The 22,235-nt window shown below is 46.3% G+C and overlaps 2 protein-coding genes across 2 annotated transcripts in view; both read right to left on the minus strand.

Annotated features, from left to right (window-relative positions):
* MYOM2 (myomesin 2) overlaps positions 1-22,235 on the minus strand; it is a 214,333-nt gene that overhangs the window by 26,036 nt on the left and 166,062 nt on the right. The window lies entirely within an intron of this gene.
* Positions 7,412-12,746, minus strand: LOC142010548 (uncharacterized). Its single transcript, XM_074988907.1, has 2 exons — positions 9,131-12,746; positions 7,412-8,269 (listed from the first exon to the last, which is right to left on the minus strand). The coding sequence occupies exons 1-2, from the start codon at positions 9,792-9,794 to the stop codon at positions 7,722-7,724; spliced, it is 1,212 nt and encodes a 403-aa protein (XP_074845008.1). The 5' UTR covers positions 9,795-12,746; the 3' UTR covers positions 7,412-7,721.

Below are 22,235 nucleotides of genomic sequence, written 5' to 3' on the forward strand. Positions count from 1 at the left end.
GTACTGAGACAGTTACCTCAGCTGTCTCCACATGAATGCTATCCAGGAACTGCTCATGGAGTTGGATACTCCTCAGCCTAGCTACTTCCTGCTGTAGCTCTCCCACCTGCCACCTGAGAGATTCCACCAGCAGGCACCTTTTGCACTGGATGGTCCCTCAGCCTGGATATCAGTGAGTGGGAACTGCAAGCCACAGTCCCTGCAAAGCCACACCAGGATCTGGGTGGAGGCTTCCATGGTCAGGCAGTCTATCCGGCTACAGGCACAGGTGGAGGAGACAGCAGTAGTGCTGGCGCAGGTTTTGCAGGTCTTCCTAACCATCGTAGGCCTCCCTCTGTCAAACTCTCCCCACTGGTTGCTCTTGCCTCTGGCTTTTAAAAGCCTGCTGGCCTAGGTCAAGCCCTCCCCCGCCCCCCGTGAGTCACACGGGGGAAGGCTGATCAAAGGCAATCAAGGGAACAAAGGTCAGGCACACAGTCCCAACTGCCACAGAAACTGAAACTGACCCACCTGAAATCAAAATGGCAGTTCAAAATCAAACAGTTAAGCACACTCACTCACCCCAAAAGCCAGCGCTCTCACCTGGTAGCTTCTTCAGTGGCAGGATCACTTGCTCTACCTCTTAAACTCCCCTGTCTGCAGCTCCCTGTTCACTTTGCTCCCCATGTATGGATGAATGAATGGATTAGGAATAGAACTGGTAAAAATATGAGATGAAATATTTTTCCACCTGAAAATCCTAGTAAGCTGAAACTGAAAAGTGTAGAAATCTGTTGTTTTTGGTAAAAATTTCTTCAGGATCAGGATGGAATTTCTGATCACTGCAGCTCTGGGAAAGACACTAGAAATATTAATAAGAAGCAGAAATAATTTGAAACTTATGTTTCATATCTAATTTAGTGAGATACCATCAGACAAGCTTAATAAAAGGAAATCATGCCTGTCAAATATGCTTCAGTTCCATGCATGTGTGCAGTAATGAAATGGAATATGAGGCTGATACTGTGCACATACTTTAACTGAGTGACAAGAGAACATAAGGTGTTGTTGACATATCTATGAACAATGGGAGGATTAGACGAAGGTGTACTTGTGTTGACTCCATTATTTCTCATGGTGTGGTACAGAGCTAGTGCTATTCAGTGTCTCTGTGTGGGATGTTGTAAGACATCTGTTCTGGTGCCTTTCTCTTGTATTTTTCCAGAATAGTGTAGTTCATCAATTTTAAGGTACCAGGCTACAAACAGAAGGTCTTAGTTGAGTGTTACCTAGCTGAAAGTCATTCAAGGTAGTAAAGACATAATGCCAGTGGGTTGTGGGAAATAACTTATATATGGTCCCTTTTCGTCTCGAGAGATGGTGGTTAGCAGTGATGGTGAGTATCTGTGGGAGGTGTTTGAGTCTGCAGCTTCTCTCGTGGCTTATCCATCCAATATTGGATTTCCACGGTTGATTACAATAACCACATCAGTCTATATCCAAATTCTGGAGTCTGAGAATTTTTCCTTCTAAGATGAAGTTCGTTTGCATGACTTGCACATATACTATCAAAGGATTACAAGCCCTGTCGTAGCAATCATTGCCAGGTATTTCAATCCCAGGATTTTGGATTAATGTTGAGCTATTTCAAGGCATTTTTACATGTATCCTTGAATCTTAGCTTTGGTCTTCCTCTGTTTCTCAACACACATGACAGTTCACCGAAGAGGATTTATTTGGGAAGATGTTCATCACCCATTCTTCTCACATAACCAAGCCATCATAGTCTTCTGCTGTTGAGGGTCGCTATGAGGCTGGGTATGCCAGATCTTGACAGGACATCTGGATTTGAAACTTTTTCTTGCAAGTTGATATTCATATTTCTGCGGAGGCAGCGAAGCTGGAAGCTGTTCAATTTTTTTTCTCCTGGTTTGAGTGTGTGGTCCAGGCCTCAGAACCATATAGCAGGATATTCAATACATATGCCTGGTAGATTAATATCTTTATTTTAATTCCATGCTCATTTCATAAGTCTGCCAAAAAATCTTAGCTGCCTGCCAGATTCTGATGTTCAGTTCTTCATCCATGGATAGGTTTGTGGTGGCAGTAGATCCAAGGTAATAGAACTGCTGAACCACATCTAATGAGCTGTTATCCAGAATGACATTAGGTCTCTGAGGTATACCTTCAGTGAACACAACAGTTTTCTTCATACTTATATCAAGGGAAAACAACTTATGGGCTTTGGATAGAGAATCCATCAGTGACTAACATGTCTTCATTATGAGAGATGAAAGCTGCATCACGTGTGAAGAGGAATTCCCTGATAAGCACTTTCTTGACCTTAGTTTTGGCCTTGAGTTTTGCCAGGTTGTTGAGAGAACCATCTCATCTTGTGTGGAGGAAATGTATCACTGCGTGAGTTTTGAAATACATAGTTTAGTAGAACTGAGAATATGTCAAAGAGGGTAGAGCAACACACCATGTTGCTTTCATGTTTTCGTGAAAGGATGCTATCAGCTTGAGCAGGGTCAGTGGGCAGCCAATCTTGGTTAATACTCTGCATAGTCCTGATCTACTAACTGTGTCAAATGCAAAAAGCAGTCAAGTAGCACTTTAAAGACTAGCAAAATAGTTTATTAGGTGAGCTTTCGTGGGACAGACCCACTTCTTCAGATCATAGCCAGACCAGAACAGACTCAATATTTAAGGCACAGAGAACCAAAAACAGTAAGCAAGGAGGACAAATCAGAAAAAGATAATCAAGGTGAGCAAATCAGAGAGTGGAGGGGTGGGGGGGAAGGTCAAGAATTAGATTGAGCCAAGTATGCAGACAAGCCCCTATAGTGACTCAGAAAGTTCCCATCACGATTTAAACCATGTGTTAATGTGTTTGTTAAGTCCACTAATGCTATGAATAACAGCTTTCCTTGTTCTCTGCATTTTTCTTGTAGTTGTCTAAGTGAGAAAATCATATCCATTGTTGACCTGACAGCCCTGAAGCCACAATTTGTTTCTGGATAGACTCGATCTGTGAGTTTTTGCAGGTGTTTGAGAATGACATAAGTAAATGCTTTGCCTGTGATGATCAGTAATGAGATGCCTCTGTAGTTGTTCCAGTCACCCTTGTCACCTTTGTTTTTATAGAGAGTAATGATATTTGCATCCTTCATGTCATGTGGGACATCACCTGCTCTCCAACATTTAAGGAATAAATCATAGAGGACGGGGAAGAACACAGCGTTGTTTGACTTCAGGACTTCAGCTGGAATTCTTGTTTCCTGATGCTTATCCATTGGAGAGAGCATCAAGAGCTTGAGAAATTTCCTCCTCCGTAGGCTCTGCATATAGCTCAGACATTTCTGGAAGACTTGGGATGAGGATGGCAAGTTCAGGTTGTATTGTACGCTCATGAGAATACAGACTTGAATAGTGTTCCTCCCATCTGGACATCTGCAGCTTCTTGTCTGTGATCACCTGTTCATTTAACTGCTTCAGTGGGGCAATTTTGATAATGTTTGGTCCAAGTGCATTCTTCAGTCCATCATACATGGCTTTCAGGTCACCCAAATCAGATGCCTTTTGAATGTTAGAACATACATCAGCCCAATGCTTGTTCGCAGACTGCCTAGATTCTCTCTGAAGAACAGATCTTACATATCAAAGTCGATCCCTTATGGTTTGAGATAGGTTCTTTACGTTACTCAGATGTGCCTTGTGTTTTTCTTCAAGAAGAGGCCTAAGAATGTGAACATTTTCATCGATCCAGTCTTTGTTAGAGAATGTACATGTTCCAAAGGCAGATTTGGCACATTTGTATATTGCATCTCACAGCATGGACCAACTGTAGGGTAGCAGATTATATTTGATCTGTCACATGAGAAAGTGCCCTTCCCTTTCTTAATGAGGCTCACAACCTGAAGTAGCTGCTGGCTCCTTAGATGCATGACAAGATAGCAGCAGCCCAGAGAGCTTTCTGTAACATCCATATGTGGTAAGAAGGTGGCAAATAATCCTTTTGTATAATAACAATATCCTTCACAATTATCTATATCATACAGTAGGTATTCTTTGAAGGTAGATACAGGGATCCTCATTTGCCACTATTACCCTCCTTACTGAATTAAGAAACTTTTAACTTACTAGTTGCAATTGAAGCTTGCGATTGAACTCCAGTACGATCATCCAGAATTACACATTTTCCTTTTCAGGACCCAAAGATGTATTTCAAATATCAGGCTTCCTTTTCGTAAAGGATTGAGTCCAGTGTTCTCCTAGTCTCACTCTGGGCTCTCCACTACCATCTGGGCAGTCAGTGCCTCTGTTTTCCCTGATAGACCAGTCTCAGTAGTCAGGAGTAAGCTTTCTTGGCAGCTTCAGCCAGCCTGAAGCAAAACATCTCTGGCTGGCAAGTCTCCACATACACATACTTACCCATCTGCTGACTTTGGAACAAACATTCCAGAGTGGCTCCTAGCAACCCAATGAGCCCTATAAGATTCCATATATTTAAAATCACTCTCTCACTTTCACCCACATTTAACCTCTCACATACCCACAATAATATAAGTGCAGTACATGCCCTAATATTCTCTGCAGGTACATACGAAGCTGAAGAGTAATATATGCTGCAAAATTATCCTCCATCCCCATTGTCATTTCTAGATAAATCTCCAATAGAAAAATGCTAATAGGGCCTTGATTTGTTTTGCCAAACAAATGTCAGTAATTTCAATATACTTCTAGAAACTTCATTGAGAGAAAGTTTCAAAATGCTTGACAGAGACTCAATAAAATGCATTCTGCACATTTAACTGATCCCACAGATTTGTATCCTTCAGCTAGATTTCATTGTTACTTTGCATGTTGCCGTGGGAGCACAGCCAATCCATTGCTTATTTTATATATATTATAAATCTAAGTTGCAGATTCAATCACAGCAACAGAAAGTAAAACAAAAGAGACTTTTCAAAATCCCAGCTACCTAGAATGATGAAGTCTTTACCAATAACTCTTCAATACAGGTTTTTACATACTAGCAAAGATATTGTCTGATTTTATTGTCAATATGTTCACTCATATGGCGGGTATATGTGGTATACTGCCATTCAAATCTAACTCCTAAAACGCTTGAGAATATGTTTTTCCAAGTGAAAAATTGAGGATTATATTGAGCAACATACGTTCATGTGAAAAAGGATATAGCAAGAAAAGCACTGGCAATCATCATAGAGGTTCTCTCTCTTCTTCTCAATTTGACCAGAACTTCCATCTTGGCCAGTGTTCCTGGTAAGCTACGTGCTTGGGGCTACGTCTACACGTGCACCCTACATCGAAGTAGCTTATTTCGATGTTGCGACATCGAAATAGGCTATTTCGATGAATAACGTCTACACGTCCTCCAGGGCCGGCAACGTCGATGTTCAACTTCGACGTTGCGCAGCCCGACATCGAAATAGGGGCAGCGAGGGAACGTCTACACGTCAAAGTAGCACACATCGAAATAGGGATGCCAGGCACAGCTGCAGACAGGGTCAACGGGCGGACTAGCGCTTCCGGGGCAACAGCTAGCCGCTCCCTTAAAGGGCCCCTCCCACATACACTCAGCCTGCACAGCACGCGGTCTGACGAGCCATATAGGCACACAGACCCCGAGCGCCGCAGTCATGGACCCCCAGCAGCAGCAGCAGCAGCAGCAGCAGCAGCAGCAGCAGCAGCAGCTAGAGGTCCACCCAGCCCTCCCAGCAGGAGCAGGGCTTGCCCTGGCTCTTGTCATGTTGGGGGCAGCTGAGCACCTTCTTGCCCCAGGGGAGGACATGCCCCCAGGGCAGCAGGGCTCAGCCCCTACCCTTGCAGCACCCCGCTCCACCCCCCGCCTCACACGCCGGCGGCTGTGGAGCTACCCCACCAGCACCGACTGGTGGGAGCAGCTGGTGCTTGGGGAGTGGGACGACGAGCACTGGGTCCGCCACTTCAGGATGACCCGACAGACATTCCTGGAGCTGTGCCAGTGGCTCAACCCCGCACTCAGGCACCGGGACACTGCCATGCGGCATGCCCTCCCTGTGGAGAAACGGGTCGGCATCACTGTCTGGAAGCTGGCCACTCCGGACAGCTACCGATCCGTGGGGCAGCAGTTTGGCGTCAGAAAGGCCACCGTCGGGGCTGTCTTCATGGAGGTAAGAGAACCCACAGGGGGAGGCCAGGGCAGGCCAGGGGGGCCAGGGCAGAGCAGGGGGGCCAGGGCAGGGCAGGGCAGGGCAGGGGGGGCCAGGGCAGGGCAGGGCAGGGTAGGGGAGCCAGGACAGGGCAGGGCAGGGCAGGGCAGGCCAGGGGGGCCAGGGCAGGGGAGCCAGGGCAGGGGGGCCAGGGCAGGGCAGGGCAGGGCAGAGCAGGGCAGGGGGGCCAGGGCAGGGGAGCCAGGGCAGGGGGGCCAGGGCAGGGCAGAGCAGGGCAGGGGGGCCAGGGCAGGGCAGGGCAGGGCCATGCACACCCTGCTCACCCCTCATTGGGGCTGTCCCATGTGCTTTCTCTGCAGGTCGTGCGTGTCATCAACTCCATGCTCCTGCACAGGCTCGTGAGGCTGGGGGACCCACGTGCCACTGTCGCCGCTTTTGCCACCCTGGGCTTCCCCAACTGCTTCGGGGCTCTGGATGGGACTCACATCCCCATCCGCGCCCCGGACCACAGTGGAGGCCGATACGTCAATCGGAAGGGCTACCATTCAGTCGTCCTGCAGGCCTTGGTGGACAGCCGGGGACGGTTCCAGGACATTTACGTGGGCTGGCCTGGCAGCACCCACGATGCCCGGGTGTTCCGCAATTCGGGCCTGTGCCGCCGGCTGGAGGCGGGGACCTACATCCCCCAGCAGGAGATCCCTCTGGGGGACACCACCATGCCCTTCTGCATCGTTGCGGATGCGGCCTACCCCCTCCGGCCGTGGCTCATGCACCCCTACACAGGCCACCTCTCCGCCAGCCAGGAGCGCTTCAACCAGCGCCTGAACCGTGAGCGCCAGGTGGTGGAGCGCTCATTTGGCCGCCTCAAGGGACGATGGCGATGTCTCCTCACCCGCCTGTATGCCAGCCCCAACAACATCCCCCAGATAGTGGGTGCCTGCTGCGCCCTGCACAACCTCGTGGAGAGCAAGGGGGAGAGCTTTCTTCAGGGCTGGGCCGCCGAGGCCGGCAGGGCACACCTCCAGCCACCTGCTGCCCCCAGTCGGCAGGTGGACCCAGAGGGGACCCGGGTCCGGGAGGCCCTGAGGGCCCACTTCGACGACCAGGCCACGGGGTGAACTCTGCCCAGGCCCCCTACTGCCCGCCCCTTCCTCCCCCACACTCCTGCCCCAACGCCCACACCACCATGGAGCACCCCACCGCCCCCACCCCCACTTGTCCAGGAGAAATGACAGCACGAACTTGTGGGTGAACGTAAATGTTTTTTTTGTCCTCACGATTGTTTTTTTTTTTTTTAAATAAAAAAATATATATATGTGAGACAGAAACCAAAAAGGAGGGACAAACATTCAACAAAACCAAGATGGGCACAAATAAAACTATGTACAACAATAAAAATGAAAGCACTGTGCGCCATCAAAAGAAAAACAAAAAGCAGGGAGGAGAACGGGGAGAACTATGTACAGGGGGGGACGGGGCAAACAGGGGAAACACCCACACCACCCACCCAGTCCCCAAAGTCTGTCCAACAAGGGGGGGGGCCACGTCCCGGGCCCCTCGCCCCTACAGCCCAGCAGTGGGCATGCCCGGCCGGGAGCTCCGGCGGGCCTGCAGTCTGGTGCGCGGCTGGGTGGGAGCGGGCTCCACCGGAAGGTAGCGGCGCCGGCGAGTCGCGGGTGGCTCCAGGGGTCCCTCGGCATGGTGGCCCTCGCGGGGAGGTGGTGGGGCGACGGCGGACGGCCCGGCGACGGCTGGAGCAGCCGGTGGTGGGGCTGCAGGAGCGGGCATGGCGGGCGGTGGCGCGGCCGGCGCGGCATGGGGGACCAGGGAATCAATCAGCCGATTGATTGTATCCAGAAAGGCCCCCCATGCCTCTCTGCGCCAGTCCAGCGCCTGCTTCTGCAGCCGGAGGTGCTGCTCCGACACCTCCAGCTGCCGGCGGTGGATGGCCAGCAGCTGGGGGTCTGTGGCCGCCGCCGGTAGCAGGCGCGGGGTCCGCCGTCTGGCCCTCCGCGGGGCCGGTCGTTCCTCAGCCGAGGGGCTGCCCTGGAGCGAGGGTCCCGGAGGGGTCTCCGGGACGACTGATGCCTTACTGGCGCTCTCTTCCGGTCCTTCGGATGGTGCAGGTGCAGGTGCAGGACACAGGAGAGGAGGGGGGAAAGAAGAATGGAGACAGGCGTTAGTGTGGGCCCCGAGCCGTGGCCTTTGTCCCCCCAGCCCTGTGCTGCAGGTTCCCCATCCCCGTCCCCGGGAGATGCTGCTGTGATGGATGGGGTTCAGGGGTCCCCCTGCCCTGCACCCCGTCCCCTGGTGGGAGCGACTCTCACTTCACCCCGCAGGGTCTGAGAGCAGGAGAGGTTTCTTAGGCCACAGATGGCCAGTTTCTGGCAGGAGTGACAGCACCAGCTGTCGGAAGAGACAGTCCTTCCAACCCGTCGTGGGGAGAAGACCCCAAGGGAGGCCCCTCTGGGATGCAGCTTTCCCCCTCCTCTGGCTGGCTGCCTACCAGCTCTCCCTTCCCCTAGCCTCTACCTGTGGCCCCCGCCCTCGCCCCCCAATTCCAAGCCAGCTCGGCTCCTCCCTCCTCTTTGTTCAGGGCAGAGGTGTCACCTGCCAGCTGTAGCGCCAGGATCCTCCTTTGGCCCTGGGAGCTCCTCGGCTCGGGTGGCTCATATGTAGCCTGAGTCTCCCTTTGGCACTCCCCCCACTCCATTGCATGCTGCTGCTGCGGGGTGTCCGACCCCCTCCGCCCGGGGGCCCCTCGAGGTTCCGCTCCCCCCTGGCCCGGGGATGGGGCATGGCACTGTCATGCAGGGTGGCGGGGGTCAGGGGCTGATGGCTGCAGTGCTGTGAGGGCCATGGCCCTGGTGTCCTTGGGGCCATGGCCATGTGAGCGTGTGGGGGGCCCTGGACACATCTGTGTTCCCGCCGCCCCTCAAGCCCCGGGGTGTCCACCAGAGAGGGGTACCTACCTGTGGGTCCGCTCCCACGGTCCGGAGATCCCCGGGGGTCGGAGGCCCTGCTGCTGCTCCGGGATGGCAGGAGGAGGATCTGCAGGCTGGAATCGGTGGAGGAGGAGCCCCCCTCCTCCTCCTCCTCCTCCTCCTGCCGCGATGTCCCGGGGATGGCCTCCGGGGGGGGCCCCCGGGGTGCGGGGCTTACCTCCAGGGCGGAGCCCGGCTGCAGGGCCTGCTCGGGCTCGTCAGCCGAGGTGTCAAGGGTGGCCGGAGGGGAGGAGGTGTGCCGGGAGCCCAGGATGTCCCTGAGCTCCCTGTAAAAGGGGCAAGTGACAGGGGCGGCCCCAGATCGGCTGGCCGCATCCCGGGCCCGGGCATAACCCTGCCGCAGCTCCTTGACCTTACTCCGGACATGGTCCGGAGTGCGGGCAGGGTGACCCCGGGCAGCCAGGCCATCGGCCAGCCGAGCGAACGCATCCGCGTTCCGCCTCTTGCTCCCCATTACCTGGAGCACCTCCTCCTCGCTCCAGAGCCCCAGCAGGTCCCGCATCTCGGCCTCCGTCCAAGAGGGGCCCCGCTGCCGCTTCCCAGACTGCGTGGCCCTCTGGCTGCCCTGGCTGCTGTGGCTCCTCTTGGGGGGGGTCCCCTGGGGGCGCTGGGGGGGCTGCTGGGCAGCCATGGCTGCTGTCAGGGGCTGAGGGCTGTGCAGGCTCACCGCCGCGTGTACAGGCAGGAGCCTGCACGTTGCCTCAGCCTCCTGCAGTCAGGGCGGGGGAGGGGACCTTTAAGGGGCCGCTCCACGCGGCTACCAGTGAGCTGCGGGGCTGGAGAGAGCGTCTCTCAACCCCCCAGCTGATGGCCGCCATGGAGGAACTGTCAATTTCGATGTTGCGGGATGCGGATCGTCTACACTGTCCCTACTTCGACGTTCAACGTTGAAGTAGGGCACTATTCCTATCTCCTCATGAGGTTAGCGACTTCGACGTCTCGCCACCTAACGTCGAAGTTAACTTCGAAATAGCGCCCGACGCGTGTAGACGTGACGGGCGCTATTTCGAAGTTAGTGCCGCTACTTCGAAGTAGCGTGCACGTGTAGACGCAGCTTGGGTGGCCACAAAAGAAAGATTCAGATACTGCCCAGCTGATCAGCAGAACATCCACAGTTGGCAGCACCCAGCAACGTGTGTTTCTACTGGTGGTGCACATCCACATATGCCTCATGCACATAACAACATTTATTCTGCACTTGGATGGAAAAAATTTGCGGGGATATTGATTTTGAGGCCATGGAACATTTCTTCATGTACACTTCATCAACTCTGATTCATTCCTACAAAAAGTTTGGTTTTAACAAATAGGGATTTTCTGACAAACAAACAAATACAGGTTGTCAAAAAAACTCCCAACTGGCTCTACAGATGTAAATAAATAAATAAATATTAATAAGCACAATGAAATAATCTTTTTTCACACACATACACACACACAAAAAGGGCTAAGGTATTCCTGAAATTAAATGGCTAAGAAGGGAGATAAGTGTCTAGAGTTAGAAACTCTAGAAAAATTGCTTCCAAAATAACTCTAGAAAACATGGTTACAAAATAACTACTAAAGTGGTGTATGCAAGCAGCTGGGCTAGTGTTTATAAAGATAGCATCACGGCAAGGTCAACTCATGACAGGAATTGATAACTGAAGAGATTTATATTGGAATACTGTGAAATCCTAACCTATGGAAGTCAATAGGAGTTTTGGCTCTGCCTTTTACTGTTATGTTTAGGAAGGAAGAATCCAGATTTGAATGCCAAGCTAGAAAGCTAAGAACTAGAGCCACTGGGATTTTTCAGATTGGAATAATTTTTTACCATCATTTTGAATTTTGGTGATGGGTGGGAAAGTTTCATAAGCATTTGAAGCCTGCCCCCCAAACTAAAAGCTTCCCCATTTTTCAATCAGAATTAATAAGGGCTAAACTAAAATGAGTATGGCTGAGAGAACAATTTGAGTCTCCAACAAAATCCACTTAAGAATATCTCCAGTAGGATATCAGGTGAGCCACATTCAGTCAGCGAAACAAGGGAATATTACTATTATAAAATAATTAATTATATGATACCTTTTATCCAGCAAATTGAACAGGTTCCATGTACTTTTGTATACTTCTTATATGATCTGATATAATCCTAGTGTCTACACTGCCAGAGGAAACCATTATAAGTAGCACTGACTACAATGGTTTAAGTCGCTGCTAATGTGGAAGGCTGATGAGCTTTGGTTCAGATTAAGGCAGTTATTTTCCTGATCATTCCTGCCACACACAATTGCAAGCTAAAGATAAGTCAAATTAATAGTTGAATGTCAGGTAACAAAAAGCATGTTTTGTTTTTTTGGTTTTTTTTTTCAAAGCAGACTATGGGAAGGCTAGGATCAATGTACTGTCTGATGCAAAAGATTAAAACCTGTGCTTAAATCTGCTGAAGAAACTTCAATGCACTTTTAATGTTTATTGTCATTGCAAAATATTTAAAAACAAATAAACAAGCCTATGTGTGCTCCCTTTGGAAAAACCACAGGTTATATTTAACTGTCTGCGTCATCATACTTGGCTTTCACTCTTTTTACCAGATAAAGTATATAATTTCCTTAAACAATAGACTGGTCTATTCATCTCACCTTAATCAGACTCTGCTATTACTTCAAAACTTGAATGTTCTACTTGCCTCATTTACTTTTATGAGCTGTTGGACTAAATTTAAACCAGACTCTTATTGATCAGTTTACTTACCCAACCACTGTTAGATTAAAGGTATCCCCACCACAGAACCTTACGGAATGTTTGAATTTAGCCAGGAGAACCTGTATAAGTAAATTCTAAGGTAGATGTTATATTTTTTAACAAGAGCAAGGAAAGAATGATATGTTAATTTGATAACCTACTTGTATCTCCATTGCAAAATCAGTAAAAGTGAAGTACTAGTGCACTTAGCATCTAAATGGGTTACCTCTAACTGCTATTCACCTTTCTCTGCTTTACCTTACAGTGTCAGATTTCCAGCTAGCCTAAATCAGCATTACTCTATTGAAGTAAGTGGAGGTATGCTGATTTATATCATCTGAAGATATGGCCCAAAGCCTTTAGGATGCATGAAGATACAGGGTTGTGATTATAAAATTTGTGTCTGCGTTAATTTTAGATAACCACAATTGCCCAAAAAAACCATAAAAACAAGCAAATTATTCCATGATTGCTGGAATCGAAGCAAATTCCAAAGGGATTTTCTTGCAGATCAAACACTGCCTGGATTCATTTCTACCTAAATTCTTCAGATAGACTGGCTGGATGGTCAATCTATGTCTGTCACTGATGATCTGATCATGTCACCAAGCTTTTTCTGCTCACATAATCTCTGCTAATTTAGTAGCATTCCAGAATAGATGCTTTTTGTAATTTGTTGGTCTTGCATCTTCATAATATATTAATTCTGTGACTTTCATCCAAACCAGACTAGTGCTGATGGAGGCAATTGCTCAGTTTGGCTATTAATAGCCTCTTTTCTGATCTTGTGATGTCACTTCTTGGCTGCGTCTACACGTGCACGCTACTTCGAAGTAGCGGCAGTAACTTCGAAATAGTGCCCGTCACGTCTACACGTGTTGGGCGCTATTTCGAAGTTGAAATCGACGTTAGGCGGCGAGACGTCGAAGTCGCTAACCCCATGAGGGGATGGGAATAGCGCCCTACTTCGACGTTCAACATCGAAGTAGGGACGTGTAGACGATCCGCGTCCCGCAACATCGAAATAGCGGGGTCCTCCATGGCGGCCATCAGCTGGGGGGTTGAGAGATACTCTCTCTCCAGCCCTTGCGGGGCTCTGTGGTCACCGTGGGCAGCAGCCCTTAGCCCAGGGCTTCTGGCTGCTGCTGCTGCAGCTGGGGGTCCGTGCTGCATATACAGGGTCTGCAACTAGTTGTTGGCTCTGTGTATCTTGCACTGTTTAATGAAAGTGTGTCTGGGAGGGGCCCTTTAAGGGAGCGACTTGCTGTTGAGTCCGCCCCGTGACCCTGTCTGCAGCTGTGCCTGGCTCCCTTATTTCGATGTGTGCTACTTTGGCGTGTAGACGTTCCCTCGCTGTGCCTATTTCGATGTTGGGCTGAGCAACGTCGAAGTTGAACATCGACGTTGCCAGCCCTGGAGAACGTGTAGACGTTATTCATCGAAATAGCCTATTTCGATGTCGCAACATCGAAATAAGCTATTTCGAAGTTGGGTGCACGTGTAGACGTAGCCCTTATGGAGCAGCTGATGAGGAGGAGGAGGATGAGGAGGAATGTCAGTCTGTTGCTTTTCAGCCTTCTTCAGCACCCACAATTCACAGCCATACATCCGTTAGCATGACCATGTTCTGTATCCCCGCAGCTTCATGGACAGTTTGATGCCCCAACATCTGCACAGAAGTCACTGAAAGGAACATGGCAGTAGCTGATGCTACAGAAGCATCCACATCCTTTGACCATCATCCAGCACCATCAATGAAACAAATATTTAATAGTAGCCACCTGCACTGTGTCCTTTTCTCACACGTTAATATTGAGCTGCCTGTCATCTAGAGTTGGATGCTGTTTGATGGTAATGGCCAGGGAAATTGATTTTCTCAGGATTGATCACAAAGTCAGTGAGTGTTGCTTCTCATTCAACCAGATTATCTGCTGTGGTAATTCACCGAACTGAACAAGCAAGGCAATGTCCTCATCAGATGTGTTATTTCAAAGCAAAATGGTGTCTACTCAATGGTACCACAGCTATCATTTCCAGATTACACATCCACAGATCAGGGATGATTTTCAGAAATGATGACAAGATCCAGTCTTGAAGTGGAGTAGGAAGTTGCAGTAGACCCACCTTCTTTCAACCAAGAAGAGATTGGCATCACAGTCCATAAGCCAACATTTGGAAAGGCGTGAGGTGTTTATAACATGCCCTGCTGACTGGAGACAGCTGAGAGTATTTGTGTACCACAACTGCACAGGCTCTTGTAGACTCTCTGCTGAATGAATATCCCCCACATTGACTAGATATCTCCTAGAGAAAGCAGGATGTTATTTTGTTTCTCTTCAAAATGTGTAAGGATGAATGTAACAACTATGGTGTTATTACATAGTCGTCAGACCCAGGAACTATCCTTGCTTCCATGTTAATATCTTGAAGCAACAATGACATTCGTGGCTTGGTCCAGGGTACTTGGTGTGGCCTTATACATGGTTGGCACATTGTGCAGATCTCTGTCCACATATACACCAGATCTTTAACCTGAGACAACTTTCCAAGATGGCTAATTTAATAAGCATTGTACTTTTTATAGACTTCTGCCAGGCCTGTGATTCAGTACATTAAGCAAGTTTGTGGCACCTGCTAAGCAGACATGGTATCCCTAAGAACATAGCATTACTGATAGAAGAACTCTGTAATGGAATGAAAATCTGGGTTAGAGTTAGTGGTAAGTATCCATCATGGTTTTCTATTACTACAGGAGACAACTGAAGAGCATCTTAAATAATCTTCCCATTAATGCAATGGATTTTGCAGGCTCATTCTAATGCTGCCATCCTGATTCTTTACAAGAGAAACTAGTGCCACCTTCTCCTGCAGACCCTCTGAAGTTGAATGGATGGTGCAGATACTGCATGTACCTGAATCCAGTTCTAAACTGCCTGTTCAAGTCAATCACGCTAGTTTTATATAATTATTAAACAATTATTTGATGATGTGCCAAATTCAGCATTTGCTCTCAAGTCATAGATGAGTAGGACTGGAAGGCTACGTCTACACGTGAAGCCTACATCGAAGTAGCCTATTTCGATGTGGCGACATCGAAATAGGCTATTTCGATGAATAACGTCTACACGTCCTCCAGGGCTGGCAACATCGATGTTCAACATCGACGTTGCGCAGCACCACATCGAAATAGGCACAGCGAGGGAACGTCTACACACCACAGTAGCACATATCGAAATAAGGGTGCCAGGCACAGCTGCAGACAGGGTCACAGGGCGAACTCAACAGCCAGCCGCTCCCTTAAAGGGCCCCTCCCAGACACACTTGCACTAAACAGCACAAGATACACAGAGCCGACAATGAGTTGCAGACCCTGTGCATGCAGCATGAATCCCCCGCTGCAGCAGCAGCAGCCAGAAGCCCTGGGCTAAGGGCTGCTGCACACGGTGACCATAGAGCCCCGCACGATCTGGAGAGACAGCGTCTCTCAACCCCCCAGCTGATGGCTGCCATGGAGGACCCCACAATTTCGACGTTGCGGGACGCGGATCGTCTACACGGTCCCTACTTCGACGTTGAACGTCGTAGTAGGGCGCTATTCCGATCCCCTCATGAGGTTAGCGACTTCGACGTCTCGCCGCCTAACATCGAAGTTAACTTTGAAATAGCGCCCAACGCGTGTAGCCGCGACGGGCACTATTTCGAAGTTAGTGCCGCTACTTCGAAGTAGCGTGCACGTGTAGACACAGCTGAAGTGACCTTGGTAGGCCACCTAGTCCCATCCCTTGTACATAGAGCAGGACTAAGTAATAATTAGACCACTTCTATCAGGTGTTTTCTAACCTTTTCTTAAAAGCTACAGTGATACAGATTCCACAACTTCCCCCAGGCAATTGTTTCCAGTGCTTAACTACCCTGACAGGAAGTTTTTCCTAATGTCCAGCCTAAACTTGCTTTCCTAAAATTGAAATCCCTTGTTTCCTCTCATATCCTCAAAGTTAATGAGAATGAATTTTCACCCTCTTTCTTGTAACAAGTTTTTATGTGCTTGAAAACTGTTATTATGTCACTACACCCAATTTCTCTTTTCCAGATTAAAGAGTGTTTTCAATTTTCCCCCATAGGTCACGTTTTCTAGAACTTTAATTACTTTTCTTGCTGTCCCCTGGACTTTCTTCAGACTATGTCTGAAATGTGACATGCAGACCTAGACATAGAGCTAGGTGAGGTTTTTATCTGCGCAGAGCAGAGCTGAAAAATTATTTCTCGTGTCACTATGCAGTGATGTTGTAGCTTTGTCAGTCCAAGAATGTTCTAAGACATGGTGGGGAGGTAATAGCTTGTATTGGACCATCTTCTGTTTCTGAGGGAGACAAGCTGTGAAGTTGCTTCTTCTTCAGACAGCATCTCAGACAAATACAAGATTGATCAGCTAGCACAGAATGGGTATATGTAATAAGCACATATTCTAAAGGACGATCAAAGCGAATTGACCTCTGAACAACCCACTAGTCATAATTAGTGGGTTACAGATAGGTACAATAACCCATAAATATTATTAAACCATGATTCTTAGTGTCTAGCCTTTTTTTTTTTAATTTAAAATCTCAGACTTGTCTTAAGAAAGTGTTATGCAGGATTCCTGTGAGAATGTGGACTGATAAGTGATTACTGTATATGGCTGTGTCTAGACTAGCCCCTTCTTCGAAGGGGACATCATAATCAGCCAGATCAGGGAATAATAATGAAGTGCTGTGATGAATATGCAGTACCTCATTAGGCTAATTCTCCCTGCAGCAACTTCAAAGTTGCAAACTTCGAAATGCCGGCACACCAGGTAGCCATGGGCCCTTCAAAGAACCCATGCAACTTCGAAGTATCCCAAAAATTTTTGGGAATAAGAGCTCTTTGAAGTGGTGTGGGTACTTCGAAGTGCCCGAGACCGCATGGCATGCTGGTGTTTTGAAGTTTGCAACTTCAAAGTTGCCTCAGGGAGAATTAGCCTAACGAGGTATTACATAGTCTTTGCAGCACTTCATTATTATTCCCCAATCTGGCTGATTACCATGCTCCCTTCAAAAAAGGGGGCTAGTCTAAACATAGCCTATCAGTCCTCCTCCTTAGACGATTCCTCTGAAACATGTCTTCAACTCAAATTGTAGCTTTGTTTTTTTTTCTTAGTTCTAGCTATTAAGAATATGTACTGACAGATCCCTGGTTGCATTTCAAAGTCTGAAACACCAGTGACCTGAAACAATGTCATCCATTAACAGATGACAGAGAAAGAGAGACTACAGTCTCTAATTCTTGGAGAATCTCCTTCCAAATGGACTGTGTCATGAATGTAGGAGTTTGGAGATACACCCAGGGGTTGGGCTGGGAACATCACATTGATGTGTGGCCCAGTCCACCTAAGACACTCTCAAATTTATTTTATTGAAGTTACATTCCTTTCTCTTTCACCAGTTTTTATTGTTATTATTATTTAATGAGCTCCAAGATCATTGCAAATGGAAACATGTCAACTCCTTTCTCAGACAAAAATTTGTTTTAAACTATTTTCAATCCATTAACTGGCTGTTCTGCAAATCAGATGCACGCTTTTGTCAACAGAAGTTGATGGGACAATTCAGCACCTCTGATAACTCATATATCAATGGCCAATCACAGAACAAAACAATGGTATTTGGAGATAAGGAAATAGGAAGGAAGATCAGTGTAGATGGGATTGAACTAGAGAACATAGAAATACGGTCACATATCTGGGGAGCAACATAACTTACGATCTACTGTAAGAAGGCAATATTGAATAGAACAGTGAAAGGAAGAGTGAGTTTGAAGGCGATGGATAAGATCTGGAAAAGCAAAGTGATGGTCTCAGGAGTGAAGCTGGGCATCTTGAAAACATATGTATTCAGCAACATATAGTATGGGTGTGAGACATGGGTGATAAAGAAAGATTCAAACAGAAGGATATTGACATTCGAGAGGACTTGTTATAGAAAGGTCTTGAGAATAAGATGGATGCAGAAGGTCACCAACAAGGAATTATATAGGAAGATACAGCCAAAAGAGAACCTAATGCAGAAGGTTATACAGCTGAATTTACAGCTATTTGGGCATATCTGCAGAATGTATGATTAACAAAAAATCAAGACCTATGATTTGAATAGGAGAGGCAGATCCCCCAGAGAATGGGTAGATGATATCGTAGATTGGTGCAGAGCTAGTCTAGAGAAACTAAGCCAGTCCACATTGGACAGGGAAAGATGGAAGGAAATAGTGAGGGAGGTATCGGACACCAACAGGTGCTGAGCCCTTGGCTGTTGATGGTAATGATGAATCCCAGAACAGTAGTATTTGCATCACAGGGGGTCTTTCTAGTGAAGCCACCACCTGTGACATTTTGGTCAATTGTCCTTAAGGATTAAGTGGCCAAGACTTTGCCTCTAAGGCAAAAAAGAATAAAGAAACTTTGCATGGGTTCTAAACAATCAACTATATAACTTTCTATAACACACAGCACAGTCCGGGCTGGTGACAGATTTTACCAGTTATATGCCTGAACAGCTGGGTGAGGGGAGAGTTTGGGCAGCAGGGGTGGGAATAGGCCAGCCAGTCCCCAGCAAAGCCTGGCGCTTTCTGCACCTCTCCCACCCAGTCCTCAGCACTGCCTGGACACTACCAGGGGCAACTGCCCTCGTTCACCACACTGTCCTGCATACCTCAGAAGCCCTGCGCACCATCGTATATGGCATCTGCAGAATACTGTTTGAGGTAATTATTTCAAAAATATTTTAGAAATATTTTATCCCTTTATTGACAAGCATTTTGTTCCTCCACCTGCAAAATCAGAGACCTCTTAGGATTATTGTGTGGGGCTTAGAAGGAGTGAAAGATAAAAATTAATACCCTTTCAAAAATTACCTAGCTGTGATCTCCTGATGAATAAAGGAGTGTTCATACATAACTGAGATATAATAAAAGTATGATGTCAAAAGAATCTGGGGATTTATGGTTGTGTAAAAAATCTTTGATACTACAAAATAAACAATGATGTTTAAATTGCCCAATGAAAAATTGCTGCCATACAACTGAGAGCAGAATTAAAATTTATGAGAATCAATTTTGATCAAAAAGTAGCAGGGATGAAAAAATACTACCTAATCTAGAAAGAAAACTTCAGCTGGAAACTTGTCTTGGAATTCAACAGATTTTAGGAACCTATAACTTCCTGGACCTGAAAGAAAATGCAGTGATTGTTATACAATTGGAAGATACAGAAAATACATAATGAAAGAAAAATTACAACTTTAAAAAGAATATATTCTTTCGTGACTTAAGTATTGGTGTAAGTAGTAGCCATGCCACCAAGGAGTTACCTTATTATGGACATCCCAGTTCCTAAAATCTTACCAGGCCTCTCAGCTATCATTTGTGGTAAACATGGTTAACACATGTCTCAATTATCTCCCTCTACTGCTGCTCAGTCATTATTCTTGGTTTTATAGATATATGTGCCCATAATGTCCCTTCTCCTCATTTCATCTTCTAACTGAAAAGGATGTTTTAAAATGGATACTGAAGCATTTCCTACCCTGATTTTACAAGCAAATGACTATAAACTAGTCTGAATGCTGGAAAATTTGTAGCATTAACCTGTCTTCATCTGAATTCTCAGAAAATGAATAATAGGATCCCACAGATACTGGGAACTAAACATATCAGTTTTAGTCATTAAATTATTCACATATTATTCATCCTGATTTGGTCACAGATCACTTCTAGACATAAGGGTTGAAGATTCAGACCCTGAGCACAAAACTTTTTTTTAGTAGATGTTTAAGTGTTAAATATTACAGCACCATTGGAAACATTCAAATTCCACTCTTTACATTAAAGAAACAAGACACCAGTAATATTTGAAAATATACAAATAGAACAATTGATTCTTATGTGGGATATAAGAATTCTACATGTGTCGGTGGAAGTGTCCTGAGCTCTGAAACAAATACTTAATTTTGTATTATACAATAGACTGGCAATTAAAAGAACCTTTCCATGTTTTAACATCTACTCGTATCAAATACTTGAAATCAGATGCTAATAGCATCGGTCAACAGAAGGCTTTTGGGGTGAGGCATAGTTCAGTGGTTTGAGGCTTCGTCTGCTAAAGCTGGGGTGTGAGTTTAACCCTTGAGAGGGCCACTTAGGGATCTGGGACAAATAAATTTAAAAAACAAAAAATCTGTCAGGGATGTTGATAGGTCCTGCTGTGAGTGCAGGGCACTGGACTCAATGACCTCTGAAGTCCTTTCAGCTCTGTGAGAAAGTTATATCTTCATATTATCAGGAGAACTCAGGCACATTTATTAGAGTAATTTGAGGGGGTCTCCCCTCATCAATTTTAATAATAGATGTGTATCATATTTTTTCTTTCACATAAATTTTGGTATGCAAAAAATGTGACTCATCTAATTACAAAATAATGTTAGAATTTAAAAAAGGTCTGAATACAGTTCATTAAGGTTTTAAATGAAATGTTAGCTAATCAACATTTAACTTCCCTGTGTTCTAATTAAGTGATAATCAGTAATCACCATTGTCTCAGAATATATGAGGCAATAAAAATCACTCTCTTGTACAAAATAAAGTGTCACAACATTAATTGAATAACGCAGCAAGAGATTTGTTTTTTATCCCTTTCTTTTTGGGGTCATTTCTGTGGCATTTTGTTTTAATTGTAGTGAGTTAAGTGAACTTCCACTAGATAAGAATTCCTTTTAAGACTTCAAATTGAAATCAGCTCTGGTTATGAGTTCTGAACTATAGTTGGCTGGTATTCTACTACACCCATTTTACTTAGAATCATTACCAGTAGCAGGGATTATAAGCACAAAGCTGTGAACTGTCTTCTAGGAAGTTGTCATTCCTTTTCAGTCAGGCAGCTTCCTGTGCATGCTTTGAGCTGAACTGTCACTCGATTAATAAACTCCCAATGTATCCATTTTGTACATACTTGGTGAAAATAATCTTTTTTTCCCCTCCCATGCAGAGGGTGCTTGCTTACAGGACAAGCACTACAGAAATTGTTGATGAAATACGTGTCATCCTAAGCATGTCAGTTAGAGTCAATGATTCATACTTTTTGTCCAAAAAATAGAGAATAATTAAGATGTTTTCAGAGTAGAATCTCAGTCTTAATGCTCAAGTGGCAACTTCGTCATCCTAGTCTATTTCAGACATTAAGGGATTTTCACAGTGACAGGGGTTTCAGCTGCTCCCAAGCTGCAGCCAGCAAGAAGTGTCCTTCCTCTTCTGCAGTCCACACAGACCAAGCTGGACTGCTACCTCTTACGCTAGTGCTGTATTTGGAATGTGCCCAGTAGGGCTGGATGGAAGGCATGGCTTTCTCCACCCAGCGTGAGGAGTAGTCTGGGGTTGGGTGAGTTCATCCCATCACAGTCTCTCACACATACTAATTAAGTTGCTTTCACAGAACAGCTGTGAAGTAGGGAATATAGAACCACTTTACTGATGGGGTACCAAGTAGAATGATCAGACAGCAAGTGTGAAAAATCCACACAAGGATGGGGAGTAATTGGCACCTATAAGACAAAGCCCTAAATATCAGGGCTGTCCCTATAAAAACGAGATATCTGGTGACCCTAATACTGAGGCACAGAGGGTGACATTCACCTACGTACAAAAGGCACAACCCCGACCTATGAGTAATTTTGTTCCCAACTGTGCCCTTAACATAAGATGAATGGGGCTCATGCTAAAGTTCTGCTTAGGGTGAATTTCATCCTAAAAGGATGAAATCATTTACTAAGGTAATACAGGATGTCTCTGGGGCAAGCCAGAAACAGAACTCTATTCCAGTGTAATAACCACAAGTCTGTCCCTCTTTTCCTCTGAACAATGTCAGCACAGAATGCATTTAATCTTGCCTTGGGTGCAGGGGAAAGCATCTGAGATAGGGATACTCATGTTCATGAAAATTAACCATTTACCTACATACTCATATATTTAAGTTCATTTTGGGTGCTTATTCTTAAAGATACACCTGTTAATAGTAAGACAAGTCAGCTATGGGGGGCTATAGAATGGTGCAATAATAAACTTCTTTACCACGCTTAAATATTTTTCTGAGTAATTATGTAGTGTGTAAACCACAAAAAGTTAAATACTTTTTTGGTTTAAATTGAACTGGAATCCACTAATGACTGACAAAAGCAACACAAATAAGAGAAAGAAGGAATTATTACCCGGTGTTTGATTTTTTTTTAATTTGTTTTCTTTCCCACAGTCACACAAGCTATTTTAGCAAAAGTGACAGCAAATG

Source organism: Carettochelys insculpta, chromosome 3 (genome assembly GCF_033958435.1).
Source record: "Carettochelys insculpta isolate YL-2023 chromosome 3, ASM3395843v1, whole genome shotgun sequence".
Taxonomy (NCBI): domain Eukaryota; kingdom Metazoa; phylum Chordata; order Testudines; family Carettochelyidae; genus Carettochelys; species Carettochelys insculpta.

Coding starts and splice junctions, on each gene's coding strand:
- LOC142010548 (XM_074988907.1), bottom strand. CDS start 9,794: ATGGCTGCCCAGCAGCCCCCCCAGCGCCCCCAGGGGACCCCCCCCAAG. Junction 8,270..9,130: donor CCGTGGGAGCGGACCCACAG/GTAGGTACCCCT, acceptor CACCATCCGAAG/GACCGGAAGAGAGCGCCAGT.